Source organism: Anguilla rostrata, chromosome 1 (genome assembly GCF_018555375.3).
Source record: "Anguilla rostrata isolate EN2019 chromosome 1, ASM1855537v3, whole genome shotgun sequence".
In the NCBI taxonomy this organism is placed as follows: domain Eukaryota; kingdom Metazoa; phylum Chordata; class Actinopteri; order Anguilliformes; family Anguillidae; genus Anguilla; species Anguilla rostrata.
Window position 1 is genome coordinate 34,180,677 of NC_057933.1, and position 13,521 is coordinate 34,194,197.

Below are 13,521 nucleotides of genomic sequence, written 5' to 3' on the forward strand. Positions count from 1 at the left end.
TTTAGTAGTCTGATTGTCTCTTTGTGTATGTGACGGGTGTGCTTCAGAGAAAAAGTTATCTGGCTCTACTCTGGAGTTCCCATGTTTTTTACTCATGTCCCTATTTACACAGGAGACCAGGCACACAAATTCTTCCTGCTGTCCGGCCTCCCAGCTCATGTTCTGACCAAGATCTGGTGAGGGTTTTTATGGTCCCTTAGCTGTCACAGGTCAACAACCATAGTTCTATACCAGCAGAGCCTACCAGGGTTCTGAAAAATATCATTACATTATGTTTGATTAGGTTATTTAGAAATTATTATCTTAAATTTATATTTTTTGGCAACCTGGAAAAAACTGAAAGCCCCAACATTTCATTGAAAGGCATGTATGTGTTGATAGTTGAGTGAGAAAAAAGGTGTTCATAATTAATAAAATTGCTTCAGATCTTGACAAGGTATAGCATTTAGTATTACTACGGCAGTGTAGTATTATGGCTAAGGAGTTGGTCTTGTTCGATTCCCGGTAGGACACTGCCATTGTACACTTGAGCAACGTACTTAACCTGCATTGCTCCAGGTTATATCCAGCTGTATAATTGGATACAGTGTAAGTCGCTCGGATAAGAGCGGCTGCTAAATGCCTGTAAACTAAAACTAAACATTTGATGCCAATATAGAAACAAAGAACAAGAAATTTGCACTTCACACATGAGATATATTGCAATATATTATCTTCGCAGATTAATAAAAATTCCTGTATTTGACTGGCATATTGCATTTCTTTATAAATCCACTGATTCCGTAATTCCAGTGCAGTCACTGTGTGATGAACATGACTTGATAATAGGGGACAGCTTTTTAAATGAACCAGCCCATATAAGCATGCAAAGGAAGGACAGTGAATTTCACAGCTGGATTTTAAAACATACCTGTGTCATTTCTTCATAAATTCTAAACCTAAACCTAAATAAAGTTAAATAACACATTGCCGTGTCATGATATTCAGTGAACACATTGGCTTTAATTAAATGCCATTGTACAAAATGAAATCCAAGTTTGGATACTTCTATATTTCACAGAATTTGAATTGTGAATACAAATAATAGACTGGAGGCAAATTCAGATACAGTAGTCACCAGGAAAAATAAGTTGGACTTTGCAATAAGAAGGACATTAATTGGTTAAACCAGCAATTGGTGTGCAAGTGATCACACCAGTGTGTTTTTCCTAGATCTCAAGTGAGGTGAATAGCATACAAAATAATTCTCTTGATACTTGGCCGTAATACTGCACAGAATCCCAATGATCATATTTGTTTCATAGTCTATTGGAGCCATATTGTTATATAACCTTAAAACTCTGTTGTCATTACATTTAAGAAAATAGTGATTTAAGTTGATAGTTTATTTAGTACATTATGTTAAAATAATAGCTGTGAGAGATAAAACATAATTACCTGAAAGAGATGTGACTTGTGATAAATTAGCACCAGCTCTTCAGAAATCATTCAGGAAGTGGGAGGCAGTACAGTTTTTGACCACTTTCACGTTTTCATTATATTTTCTTTAAGTTAAATAAATACAACCATTTGTTTTGGCAAAACAAGAATTTGCAGTAACGTGTTTTATTGAATGTGCATTAAGACCTCCGATTTCCTGAACTGCGGCAGCTCAGGCAGAAGCCACCAAAATGCAGTCTAATATTCTGATTTCTGGAATATGCAGGAAATAATTGAAGCTGTGTGCTTTTCAGGGCACTGGCAGACTTGAACAACGATGGGAAGATGGACCGCCTGGAGTTCGCTATAGCCATGAAGCTAATCAAGCTGAAGCTGCAGGGCCAGAATTTGCCTTCCACTCTGCCCCTTATCATGAAGCAGTCAACCACAGTGCCTTCCGCAGTGCCCTCATCACACTTAAGTAAGTGACCATGGTTCTGATGATGCCACCTTTGAACATGGGAGACACAGTACAATTAAATGGCTTGTCTCTTTTGAGGACACAAATGCAGTTGAAAATGCTGTGGAAAACAGTGGTGCAGATCAAAAAGAGGCAACTCTGGGGCTGCTGGGTGGCTCATCCTGTTGGGGCACTGTTCTAGTACATGAATGGGCCTCACTATCTGGTTTGAGATGCCGACTGTGGTCCAGCAGCCATGCAGGGTGATCCATTACCCAGAGATGGTAGTGTTTCTGTCAGCTGGGATGGCAGTCTCATTGTGCATCAGGGGCCCTCGCTGATCAGTAAGGCGCCTGCAGGTTTGCGTGTTAAGCTGTATACAAAGTTTCTTCCTCTGACTTGTGTCTGTGTGAACTGTATGAACTGTGGTGTGGTAAGAAGTGGTGGGCAACTAATTAGTACCACCGATAAAATTCAATTTCTAGTGTTTCTCCTGAGGGGTTAGAAATGCATTTTGTTTCTTTTATTCATTTCTTCAGTAATTAATTAAATTAAATTAATGCTGCAGTGCATTGTTCCATTATTAATAATAATAATAATAATAATAATATGTAAACTTTATATTTACTTAATATACCACTTGAGCTGTCAATAATACACCACTAAGAGCTGATGATTTGAAGCTGTCTTTGAAGATATGCCATGTGCATAATTTTTAAATGCAGTTAACACTACTTACTTGTCAATTAACTGACAAAGGCTAGTAATTTATATTGTTACACCTGGTTGTGATTCATATTTGTCCAGAGTGTCACAGTGCTGCTTACGGGCAGTTCCCTTCAGCAGAGAGTCCAGATAATTCAGAGAATGGCTCATTAAGGGTGGTGTCAAGCTCTCCATCCAGGGGCAGAGTTTGCTCTTCCAGCATATGGGTGCAAGAATCTACCCAACCATAATATATAATTAATGACAAAAAAGTAGTTTTTATGTTGTAAAAGTATGAAGGACTCAAAATACAGTAAATGAAATCTGAAGAAAAACATATTTTCAACGTACAAAAATCTCTCGAGCTCGCAACTTGTGTACCCTTCTCTCCTGCTCCGTTTTCAGTTTTTTCTTCTGAGATCCACTTTTTGTGTTTATAAGGTTTAAAAGGCATTTTGAAATGCTTAGCTTTAGGTAGGACTCCTCTTTGCTCTCTTCCTCAGCTAGATCACTGACCTTGCGTGACAATTTGAGAAGCAAAACTAGGTAACAGTTCTGACAAATAGAACAGTTGACATTGGACAACAGAACACATAGGCATATTCCCCCAGCAATCTTTGAATATCAGAAAATAATGGTAGTACCAAAGAAATTATCACAAATTATTTAATTGAATACTTGGAACAATATGTTTTTATGTTAAGTTTGACATGATGACAGACTATTGTAGAAAGAAAATATACAGACCATGACCAAGGTGAGTTTTCTTATTGAACGATATATAAAACAGATGGTATTAGCAAGTGTTTGTATATACAGTTGTTCAAGGAACGTGTGAAATATTGTGTAAAAACTGTTGTAAGAATTAATTTTTTCATGTAGACTACTTCTAGTTATAATTATATTATAATGTAAAACACACTTATTAGTGACAAAGGCTGTAAATTGTATATGCAATATAGTATGCATTTGAGGAAAAATAATGTAAAAAAAATAAACGTTTGCACAGAATTTTTGTCTTAAGCTCAATAAAAATAAAATTAATATAATGATAAATAAAAAATATATAGACATATAAACATCATAGGAGTGTACACAAGAATGAATGAATGAATAAAAGAAGAGTAAAATATGCACAGCATTTTGTGGGGTTTCTGAACCTGCTTGTCTGGCTTAAATGGCTCTTGTGTCATCTGCCAGACAGAAGAGGTGAAAACAACTCAAACTTTTTCCCCATTTCTGAAGATGTTGATTCAAAGGCAGTAGGAAAAGAGCTGGGTTATAGCCCAGTGTGCCTCAAGGTTCTGTATTTGTGCCCTATACACAGGATGTGGATCTAACCTGTTTGTATTTTTGACTTCAGCACCACCCATATCCAACTCTTTCTCCTCCTTGCCCCATGGGATTAATGGCACTGAGATGACCAGTCCACAGTCTCTGCTGGACTTGGGGTCAAGCAGGTAAGAGAGTCATCTAAGAGGGTTTATACACATACAGTGAACTCCTTAATGTTTGGGATGAAGACATTTTGTATATTTTTAAAATTTTTGTTTGAAAAATTCATACATTGGCATCAGCTTCACTATTTAAATTTCAAGCTTTTTTCCTCTTCTGTAGCACCTTTTGTATCACCTTTTTAACACAAGCCTGAAAATGACATTATTCTTGAACCCTTTTTTTGACTAAAGGCATAATCCTGGTCTCCTCAGAAAGTTAACCCTTGGAAGTTTGTTTTCCAAGAGTCTGAATTATTCGAAATATTACTGAAACAAAGTAACAGAAGCTCAAACACAGTGGAAGTGGATTTTTTTATCACACATAAAAGGTTATATTTGGATACAGATGCTTGTGGCTGTGCCTCGTTGGCTTAGAAACACAATGCAGCCACTACCACAACACTGAACAAATCCTGGTTCAAATTTGATGACAAGACTACAAACAAATGTGCATTCTGCATTGTTTTGTCTGAGCTATGTCTAAACAGGTTTCCAGAAAGGCCATTTGAAAACTCCAAAAGGACCCCTGGTAACCTAAACATATTGTGGGTATTTAGAGGTGTAAACTATAGGTGCAAGGAGGTATAGTACTCAATACTTCACTGATATAAAGGTCCTTCATTGTAAATGCCTTCTGCTGTGGAGTCAAAGCTGTTTGTCACTGTCCTCTGAAATATTCTCTCAGATGAGTGATTTCTTTCAAGGTCTCCAAATGTCAAGCCTTCTGTTTAAACTAAGGCATTGAAAAATAGGTTTTTTTTTTGTTGTAAAACAACATCCTGTTTCAGGTTAAAGTCTCAAGACTTGGAAGTAATGGTTACTCCCTCCCTCCAGTGTCCCAATTTTGGAGGAGACAAGCGAAGCGGCTTCAAACTAGGTCCACGCCTCCTCCGGTGTAGGATACATCGATGCACACTACCTGGGAAGTGTTTTCACATTTCTTGGTGACATCGTTGTACTCACACCCACAGGGATTGAAAGACCATCCTACAGAATCTGACACAAACTTTAGGAAACAAAAATTGCAGATTAACTGCATTTTCCTAATTATATATATAGATATTTATAGATATAAGATATAAAGATATTTAGCAAAATTTGTGTGTGGTTCTGTAGGTTATCACACATAGCGTCCTACCCAAAATCTATATTGCCAACAACGGATAACAAGATGTCAGTTCATTTTTGTGGCTCATATCCTACCAACAAATTTGGTCATTTAAAACGGGGAAGCAGGTTTATTTATTTTCTTGTACATGTATTTTAGAAAAAAAAGCATGACTCTTAACATAATTAAGTAATAAAATACGGTAAGCTACCATTATTTCAGTGCGTGAATATGCATTAATTTATTTAACCACCCGTTTTTATTACCAACAAATCTGATTTCAGATGTTAGAGTAGGAAATGGTTGTTTTTTAGTGTGAACACTGAACATTGGGATACAATGACACATAATATGAAGCAACATTGGTTTGCCTAACGGAAATGTTTCTGAATTAATCTATGTGAGATGGAATGAACTGACAATGGAGGTTTTCACCTTATAGCTAGGTGAATTAGCGCCCCTTATGTTCAGAAATCGGGCACAGCGAGATTCTGGAACAGTAAATTGTAGGGGTTCCCTGATCAGATAGGACACCACTTACTGAAACCTCGTAGACATGACTCGATTGGCGTGAAGATGAAAACATGTATGCAACAATGTATTGGTTCATGGAATCCTTTACGGTCAACTTTTTGTTGATGTCGTGGCCATGCTGCAACTGCGAAAAGACACAGCATTAGTTTTAAACTAACTAACATTTAGCGTTGACTTTACACCCTAACTTGCAATCAAGCTTAACCCCTTTGCGCATGTGTCAAATCTGGTCAATCCTTGCCCATTTAGGGGGTACCCTATTTAAAGCTTTATAACTCCAGATGTGAGCCTTACAGAGACTTTATAAATGGTTTAAATGAAGCAGGATACCGTTTACAATACTAACGTAGATTAGATATATTCAGAATTTAGGAAGAAATAAAGTGCCACAAATGCAGCTGTCTAGGCAAAAAATGAATTTGCAATTAAATACTGATAGATCCCATATATAAAATAGGTTAAACTATACATGTCCTGGATCAAAAACACATGCGTAAAATCTAAGGGTGGATATGTAGAACTACTAAAGCTCTATGAAGCAAAAATTAAGCAGTGTACCCAGTGTCTCCAAATCAATCCAAAATGTCTAAATTATGCATTGCTGTAAATCACAACATAATCATGTATTTCACTACAAATCAACTGTTTTGACTCAAGAAACTCACTGTTGCATCATTTTCAAGTGGGAATTACAAGCTTTTCGTCAGTACAGTGGTCTAAAATAGCTAGGGGTCTTGAAACATATTCAAAATCTTACCAAAATGAATCAAATGCTTTTTGTCCACTATAAAGCATATAAATGTGCCCCTTATGAAGGTTTAAGATAAAAAATTGATATCAGATTTTTAAATAATGCAATAACATTTATCACACAATGTGGTGCAGTACGTAAATGTATACAGTGGGGTGCAAAAATTTGGGTACCCCTGGTTTAAATGTCTGTTACAATTAAACTCAAAGTGATCAAAAGCAAACCTGAACTCTGAATGGTACAACATTAAACATGAGACCTTTCTGCAAAATTTTAAGCAAAATGTTTTTTTATTTTTATTTTTATTTTTACTGTTTTTAAATGATAAAAAAGGAAAAGAACCCTGTGCAAAAGTTTGGGAACCCTTTTGGATTATTCTTTGTTACTTTAAAAAAAAAAAATTACTAAGGCCCAGACCCATGTGATTTACTCGTTAGGGCTTCAATGAGTCTGTTGAATATAATTCCAGGGCTGAACTATTTATTAACTCCATGCCTTCTTAATTATCCGACTGTGGTGGTTGTTCTGTCTGGTGTTAACAACCATGGGTTCCTCTAAACAGTTGTCCAAGGATGTCAGAATCAAGATAGTTCACGTCCACCATCAAGAAGAAGGCTATAAAAAACTTTCTCTACGTTTCAAACTACCTATTTCTACTGTTAGAAACATTATCAGAAAATGGAAGATAAATGGAACAGTTGAAGTCAAAGCAAGGTCTGGAAAATTTCTGATAGAATGGCTTGAAACCTGGTGAGAAATGGTCAATGGAAGTAGCACACTGAGGTCTAGTTGTTCACAGGACAACAATACAACGTATTTTAAACAACAAAGGCCTACATGGCAGAGTTGCCAGAAAGAAGCCTTTCCTACAACCTCAACACAAAATTAAGCATCTGAAGTATGCAAAAGAAAACCTTGAGAAGCCCGAAGCCTTTTGGAAGAACGTACTTTGGACTGACGAAACTAAACTTTTTAGCCACAACCAAAGAAGGTATGTTTGGAGAAACAGGGTGAAGCATTTATAAAGAAGAACACTTTGCCAACTGTTAAGCATGGAGGTGGATCCATTATGCTTTGGGGTTGTGTGGCAGCTGCGGGCACAGGCAATATTGTGTGGGTGGAAGGAAGAATGAATTCCACCAAATATCAAGAAATTCTAGAGGCTAATGTTCGAAGTCAGTCCAGACTAGGGTTGCAAAATTCCGGGAATATTCAAGGTGGAAACTTTCCATGGGAATTAACGGGAATTTATGGGAATTAACTGGAAATAACGGCAATAAAATGGAAATATAGCCCTCTTTGCTCAGGCTGCATTTACCATGTCATATGCAGATAGAAACAAACCTTTTACCATATTATAAGCAGACATGATTGCAAACAATTCCTATGACCTCCCTTCAAAAAAAAAAAGACTTTTCTCTTAACACCTAAAAAACCCCTAAAAGCAGTCTTCCGAGTGTTGATTTAGAATTCTATTTACATAGATAGTTGAAGTGCGTGTTTTTAGAAAAGGTCAAGGAATGACAGACATGTGGAATGAACATTAACAAAATACATCCCATTTCACTGCGCAAGTGGTCAGTTGACCCCGCGGTTTTACTGACGAGCAGTATACCGTGAGTAGTGCCAAGTGACGTCAGCAGCACGTCACTTGGCAATAGGCACCACAGTCCCCAGACATAAATATTATTGGAAATCTGTGGAGAGAAGGCCGAAGAATATTTTGTAATGTAATTTCTGAGCTAGAAGTGTTCTGCCAGGAGGAATGGAGAAAAATTCCAAAAGCAAGAATCAAAGGACTCTTAGCTGGCTACCGGAAGCGTTTGCAAGCTGTTATTGCTGCCCGAGGAGGAGTTACAGTGTACTAACAGGGTTCCCAAACTTTTGCACAGGGCCTTTTTCCTTTTTTGTATTATTTTGAAACTGTAAAAAATAAAAAGTGATCTTGCTTTAATTACATTACATTACATTACAGGCATTTGGCAGACGCTCTTATCCAGAGCGACGTACAACAAAGTGTATAACCATAACCAGGAACAAGTGTGTTGAAAACCCTAGGGAGAAGTACCGTTCCAAGTGCAGGGAACAACCGCATAGTTCAACTTGGACCCTGTAGGTTAAACTGATTAACACTAACACAAACAAGAACAGCAACAACACAGTCTATGCAAAAATACAAGCAGTAGTTAAGACACGAGTGCATTAACTAAGTCAACTACGAAACAGCTACCTAGTTACAACCCTAAGCTTACAGTCAATTTAGAGATTACAGGGAGGTAGGGAGGGATGGGGAGAGGTGCAGCCTGAAGAGGGGAGTCTTCAGTTGTTGCTTGAAGTGGGTCAGGGTCTCAGTTGTTCTGACCTCCACGGGGAGGTCATTCCACCATCGTGGAGCCAGAACGGACAGGAGACGTGATTGGGAAGCGCAAATGCGAAGAGGGGGAGGTGCCAGGCGTCCTGAGGTAGCGGAACGGAGGGGTCTGGCTGGCATGTAGGGTTTGAAGATCTTGTGTAGGTATGCTGGGGCTGATCCCTTGACTGCCTGGTACGCTAGGACCAATGTTTTAAATTTGATACGAGCCATAACAGGCAACCAGTGGAGGGTAGTGAGCAGCGGAGTGACGTGGGAGTGTCTGGGGAGGTTGAAGACCAGACGAGCTGCAGCATTCCGAATGAGTTGCAGGGGTCTGATAGCAGATGCCGATAGTCCATCCAGAAGAGAGTTGCAGTAGCCCAGGCGGGATAGTGCTATTGCTTGGACCAGGAGCTGGGTTGAGTAGGTGGTGAGAAAGGGGCAGGTTCTCCAGATGTTGTACAGGAAAAATCTGCACGCCCGGATTACCGCTGCGATGTTCTTGGAGAGGGACAACCTGTTGTCCATCACCACTCCGAGATTCTTGGGACAGGGTGATGATGTCGCTAAGGTGTCCCCTAGGGAAATGGAAAAATCAAGGAGGGGAGAGGTTAGAGCAGGAATGAAGATTAGCTCCCTTTTTCCCGGGTTGAGCTTCAGGTGGTGATTGTCCATCCAGCTCTGGATGTCCCTCAGGCAAGCGGAGATGCGGGCAGGGACATGTGTGTCCGATGGGGAGAAGGAGAGAAAGAGTTGTGTGTTGTCAGCATAACAGTGATAGGACAAGCCGTGGGCAGAGATTACAGGGCCAAGGGATCTGGTGTATCTCATACCTTGCAAGTTGCGATGTTAAGACCAAACGTTTTTCTTATGATTTGGTTGTTTCTTATGATTTACATAAAATGTGATTCGATACTTCATGGCAATAAAACGGGAGGCCAGTTCTTAATTTTGTTAGGTGATGCGTCAGCTAATCCGATGGTCCAAAGCCACTGCTGGTGCATGTGAACTCCTGGAAAACATCTTCGAAGTCGAGGTGGTGACAAAGCTCCAGTCAAGACGACTTTGGATGTGCACAGGTCTCCACTTGGGTCACAAGGGAGGTATTGGAGGAAAAGTCTGAAGGTGCTTGCTCCTCAAAATAGCTGTTGTAGGGAAATAAAACAACTTGGTTTATTTTGCGGATGGTAGCAGGCAAACTCAGGCAGGTTTCGGTGATCAAGTGAGGTGCGCAGCTATGTCCGTTGATGTCCTGGCCAGTTTAGACAGTATCTTCAGTGTCTCTTTTTCAGAGCATAGTTGTTACGTTTTTGCTGAGTGTGTTCACTGGAACCTCATTGGTAGATTATTTTGGGCACACAAACAATTGATTGGCTCATGGTATTGGAGCTGATTGATAAACCACTGATTATTGCTTTAATGTTCAAGCTAAATGGGGTGTTCCTGCCACAAGCTGGTGCCTTAATTGATAAAGCAGTGAGGTTATTGTATGTCAGCTGCAAGCCACATTGTCAGAGCCAGTATTATTCAACCAAACATTAATGGCACAAATCCCTCAGGAAAAAAAAAACTGACTTATTTATTATACTACTTATAATAGAAACAAAATGATAACCTGTGAACCTGCTGTATAAACGTATAATGAAGTTAAATGTTTGGGTGAAGATCAAATTCTCAACTGATGAACTTCCTCTCAACTTTTCTTTGATGTAGCTCCATCAGTTTGGCTTCTCTGTCAAGTAACGCTCCCAAAGCTGGCTCTATGGACTGGGCAGTGCCACAGGCATACCAGTTGAAGTACCAACAGCTCTTCAATGGCCTAGACAAACAGAAGACTGGATTCCTCTCAGGTGGGAGCGATGTGCTGTCCCTCATTATTCTCTGTTAAGGATGATTGCATGGCCCCTGCTTAATTGAAGATTATCATCACCTGGAAGTGTATTGTATATTCTTGTTTTACCTTTAATTTTGTGAGATGTCAGCAGTGAGACCTGAACTTATTTTTTATCTGTTAGTGTTTTCAATTCATACTCAAAGTCTTCAGTCTTTTAGTTCGAACTTTATTTGTTTATTTATTTTTTTTTTTATTTGTTAGTGCAATGTTTCGTCATTAACAGTAGTAACAGAGGGCTGGTTACCACGTTTTTTAAATTATTTGTTTTACATATGTTTAAGGTTTAAGTATACATTTTAAGTTAAAGACTTCTCCTGTGGACAAAAATGTTTATTTTTTCATGAGTGTGTTGTTTCACCCTCCTTTTATATATTTTTTCATGCAGAAAGCAAAGTGGGTTACTGATTGATGGAATTACAGTACCGAAAGGGCTATTTTCCAGATTCAGTGGCTCAATGCATGGGCACTGTGGGTGTAGCTATTTTGGTATTTTCATGACCAGAAGCAAGGAGTGTACAGCTCAAAGCTTGCGGTGCAGTTCGAAAATGGGCTGGGTTAGGATGAATATATTATGGGTGGGTGTTTTGCATGTGTATTCCATCATAGCCAATTAAATAACCCCTTTTCATTCCCTTTAAGAGCCGTGCACTTTGCAGCCAGTGTAAATAACCAAGTTACCAAACAGGCTCAGGCACATTCTAATCCATGATGGAAATACCTGTTGGTCAGTGTAATGGCTCGCCACACACCATTCACCAGCTGGAAAATAGAGCCGAAAGTGTCAGGACAGGCAGTCTAATAGCAGGCCAGCAGGGGGGATTTGTACATGGTTTTGATATTCCGCTGCCTTACGGACTACACCATGGTCTTGCCGCACAGGCTGCTTCTATTAAGACTGATTCTTTGATAATTTGCTTTATATTCATTCAGAAACACTTCTGACTTTCACTTCAAACTAGTGATTTTTTTTGCCAAAGGACTCTTATTTGCCTAGGGCTCTTATTTGGATATAGACTAGCAGAACAGGCACCACAATACCAATACCAACAAGACAACCGAAAAGAAATTACCAATCACAAAAAAATCTGAAATAATAAATCATGTTTCAATTTTAGAAAACAGGATGGAGTAAGCTCCTCAATGAGACCCCAGGATTCAACCGTATTGACGGTATAAATCCAAAATAATTCTCTACAAAGAAGACATTTCACAATGTCTCCTCTAGAGGACGGGCAGATTTTTTCAATGTACCAAAAATACAAGGAAACAGCACATAATGGCATGTGATGGTATAATCAAGGTTCTAATAGCAGTTTTGTGTGCAGAAATGCAAACTTTTAGTGATCGTTTAGTTTGGCCAAAATAAACCAAACCACATGGACATTTTAGCATGTAATTTGTGCTACGAATTGCACTATTGAAGAGAATGGCGTTTTCTTATTGTTAGTATAAGACTGCGTTAACGGCTACAACAGACAAAAAAAACAAACAACTAAACCGGTCTGTTTGTTTATTACAAAGTTAAGCATTAGCCTAATAAGTGGCATAATTAGCAATACCTTTTGTAGGAAGAAAAGAGTGCTGATCTTTATCGCCAAAGAATGTAGCAAGGCTGGCTGCGTCGGCATAGCAAAGGACGCTGCAACGAAACTTTTAAGTACGTCACAATGGTTTTAGAATGTCATTACCTCACCCGGATAATTTTTGCAGCCCGTGTCATAATTGGCGTGACAGTTCCACTCAGGAGTGGCTGAGTCACGTGTGACCCCTAGTGGTAAAATTCGGTATTACTGGTCTGGTCCGTTATTAGGCTTAATATCAAACCGGTTTGAAAATGTTTACATTGGCCCAACCCTACAGTGTGAACTAATCTTTGTGTTCTTGGCTATGAATACCTATACAAAATGAGTATTGTACCTTATCGACCCTGTGTTTTGTAGTTATTCCAATGACCTTGATACACACTTTTGTATGTCCTTTTGGATAAACGTGTTTGCTAAATTAATGTAATGTAAATGTAATGTAGTGCATCTTTATATCCGAGGGATTTATGGCATGTCCCAACAATTAAGAAACCTCCAAATTTGGGTTTCTTTGCTTTGACAAAACATTGATTTTACTGTATGTACTTTATGTATGTAGGCACTAAATTACTAAATTAAATGACTAAATTAAAATGCTTTTAATTGTAGTGATACTTGTGGTAGTTTCATTCTGTAAGGTAAATATGCATGTGTGAACATATTTGCACTAAGTCTATTATTAGGCCTAGAAATGGTAGTGTGTTTAACTCTGTAACTTCTGGGTTGCAGGTCCCCAAGTCAGGAGTACTCTGACAGCATCACACCTCTCCCAAGCACAGCTAGCAACCATTTGGTAAAGGCATATGATATGAAATGAAGATTTACTGGGCTTAAAATGGCACACACTTATTATTTTGACTATTTACTAAAAAGCCATCTGTCCCGCATTAATGACTATGCTTTTGAGTAATAGCTATTGAAGAATCGTGATTGTGTGGCTACCATACATAATTACAGATAGTCAGGATTTGTTTTCCTGTTTTCCACAGGAACCTGGCAGATGTGGACAAGGATGGGAGGCTAACCGCAGAAGAGTTTATTCTTGCCATGCATCTAGTGGACATGGCAAAGATGGGCCTTTCTCTTCCTCTCACTCTACCAGTGAAACTTATCCCCCCTTCTCTCAGGTACGGTATTCTCCCATTGGTACCAACATCTGCCCATAGATCCAGTCCCCCTCCCTTCTCTCTGGTACAACATCACTGCCCCTCACTCTGT

The 13,521-nt window shown here is 38.9% G+C and overlaps 1 protein-coding gene across 4 annotated transcripts in view; it reads left to right on the top strand.

Annotated features, from left to right (window-relative positions):
• Nucleotides 1–13,521, top strand: part of LOC135254990 (intersectin-2-like) — a 140,252-nt gene that overhangs the window by 20,600 nt on the left and 106,131 nt on the right. For all 4 annotated transcript variants that reach the window (XM_064335672.1, XM_064335667.1, XM_064335686.1 and 1 more), the window contains 6 exons: nt 113–176; nt 1,734–1,900; nt 3,948–4,044; nt 10,540–10,676; nt 13,033–13,096; nt 13,293–13,430. In XM_064335672.1, the coding sequence (XP_064191742.1) occupies nt 113–176; nt 1,734–1,900; nt 3,948–4,044; nt 10,540–10,676; nt 13,033–13,096; nt 13,293–13,430 (667 nt within the window). The remainder of the gene's footprint in view (nt 1–112; nt 177–1,733; nt 1,901–3,947; nt 4,045–10,539; nt 10,677–13,032; nt 13,097–13,292; nt 13,431–13,521) is intronic.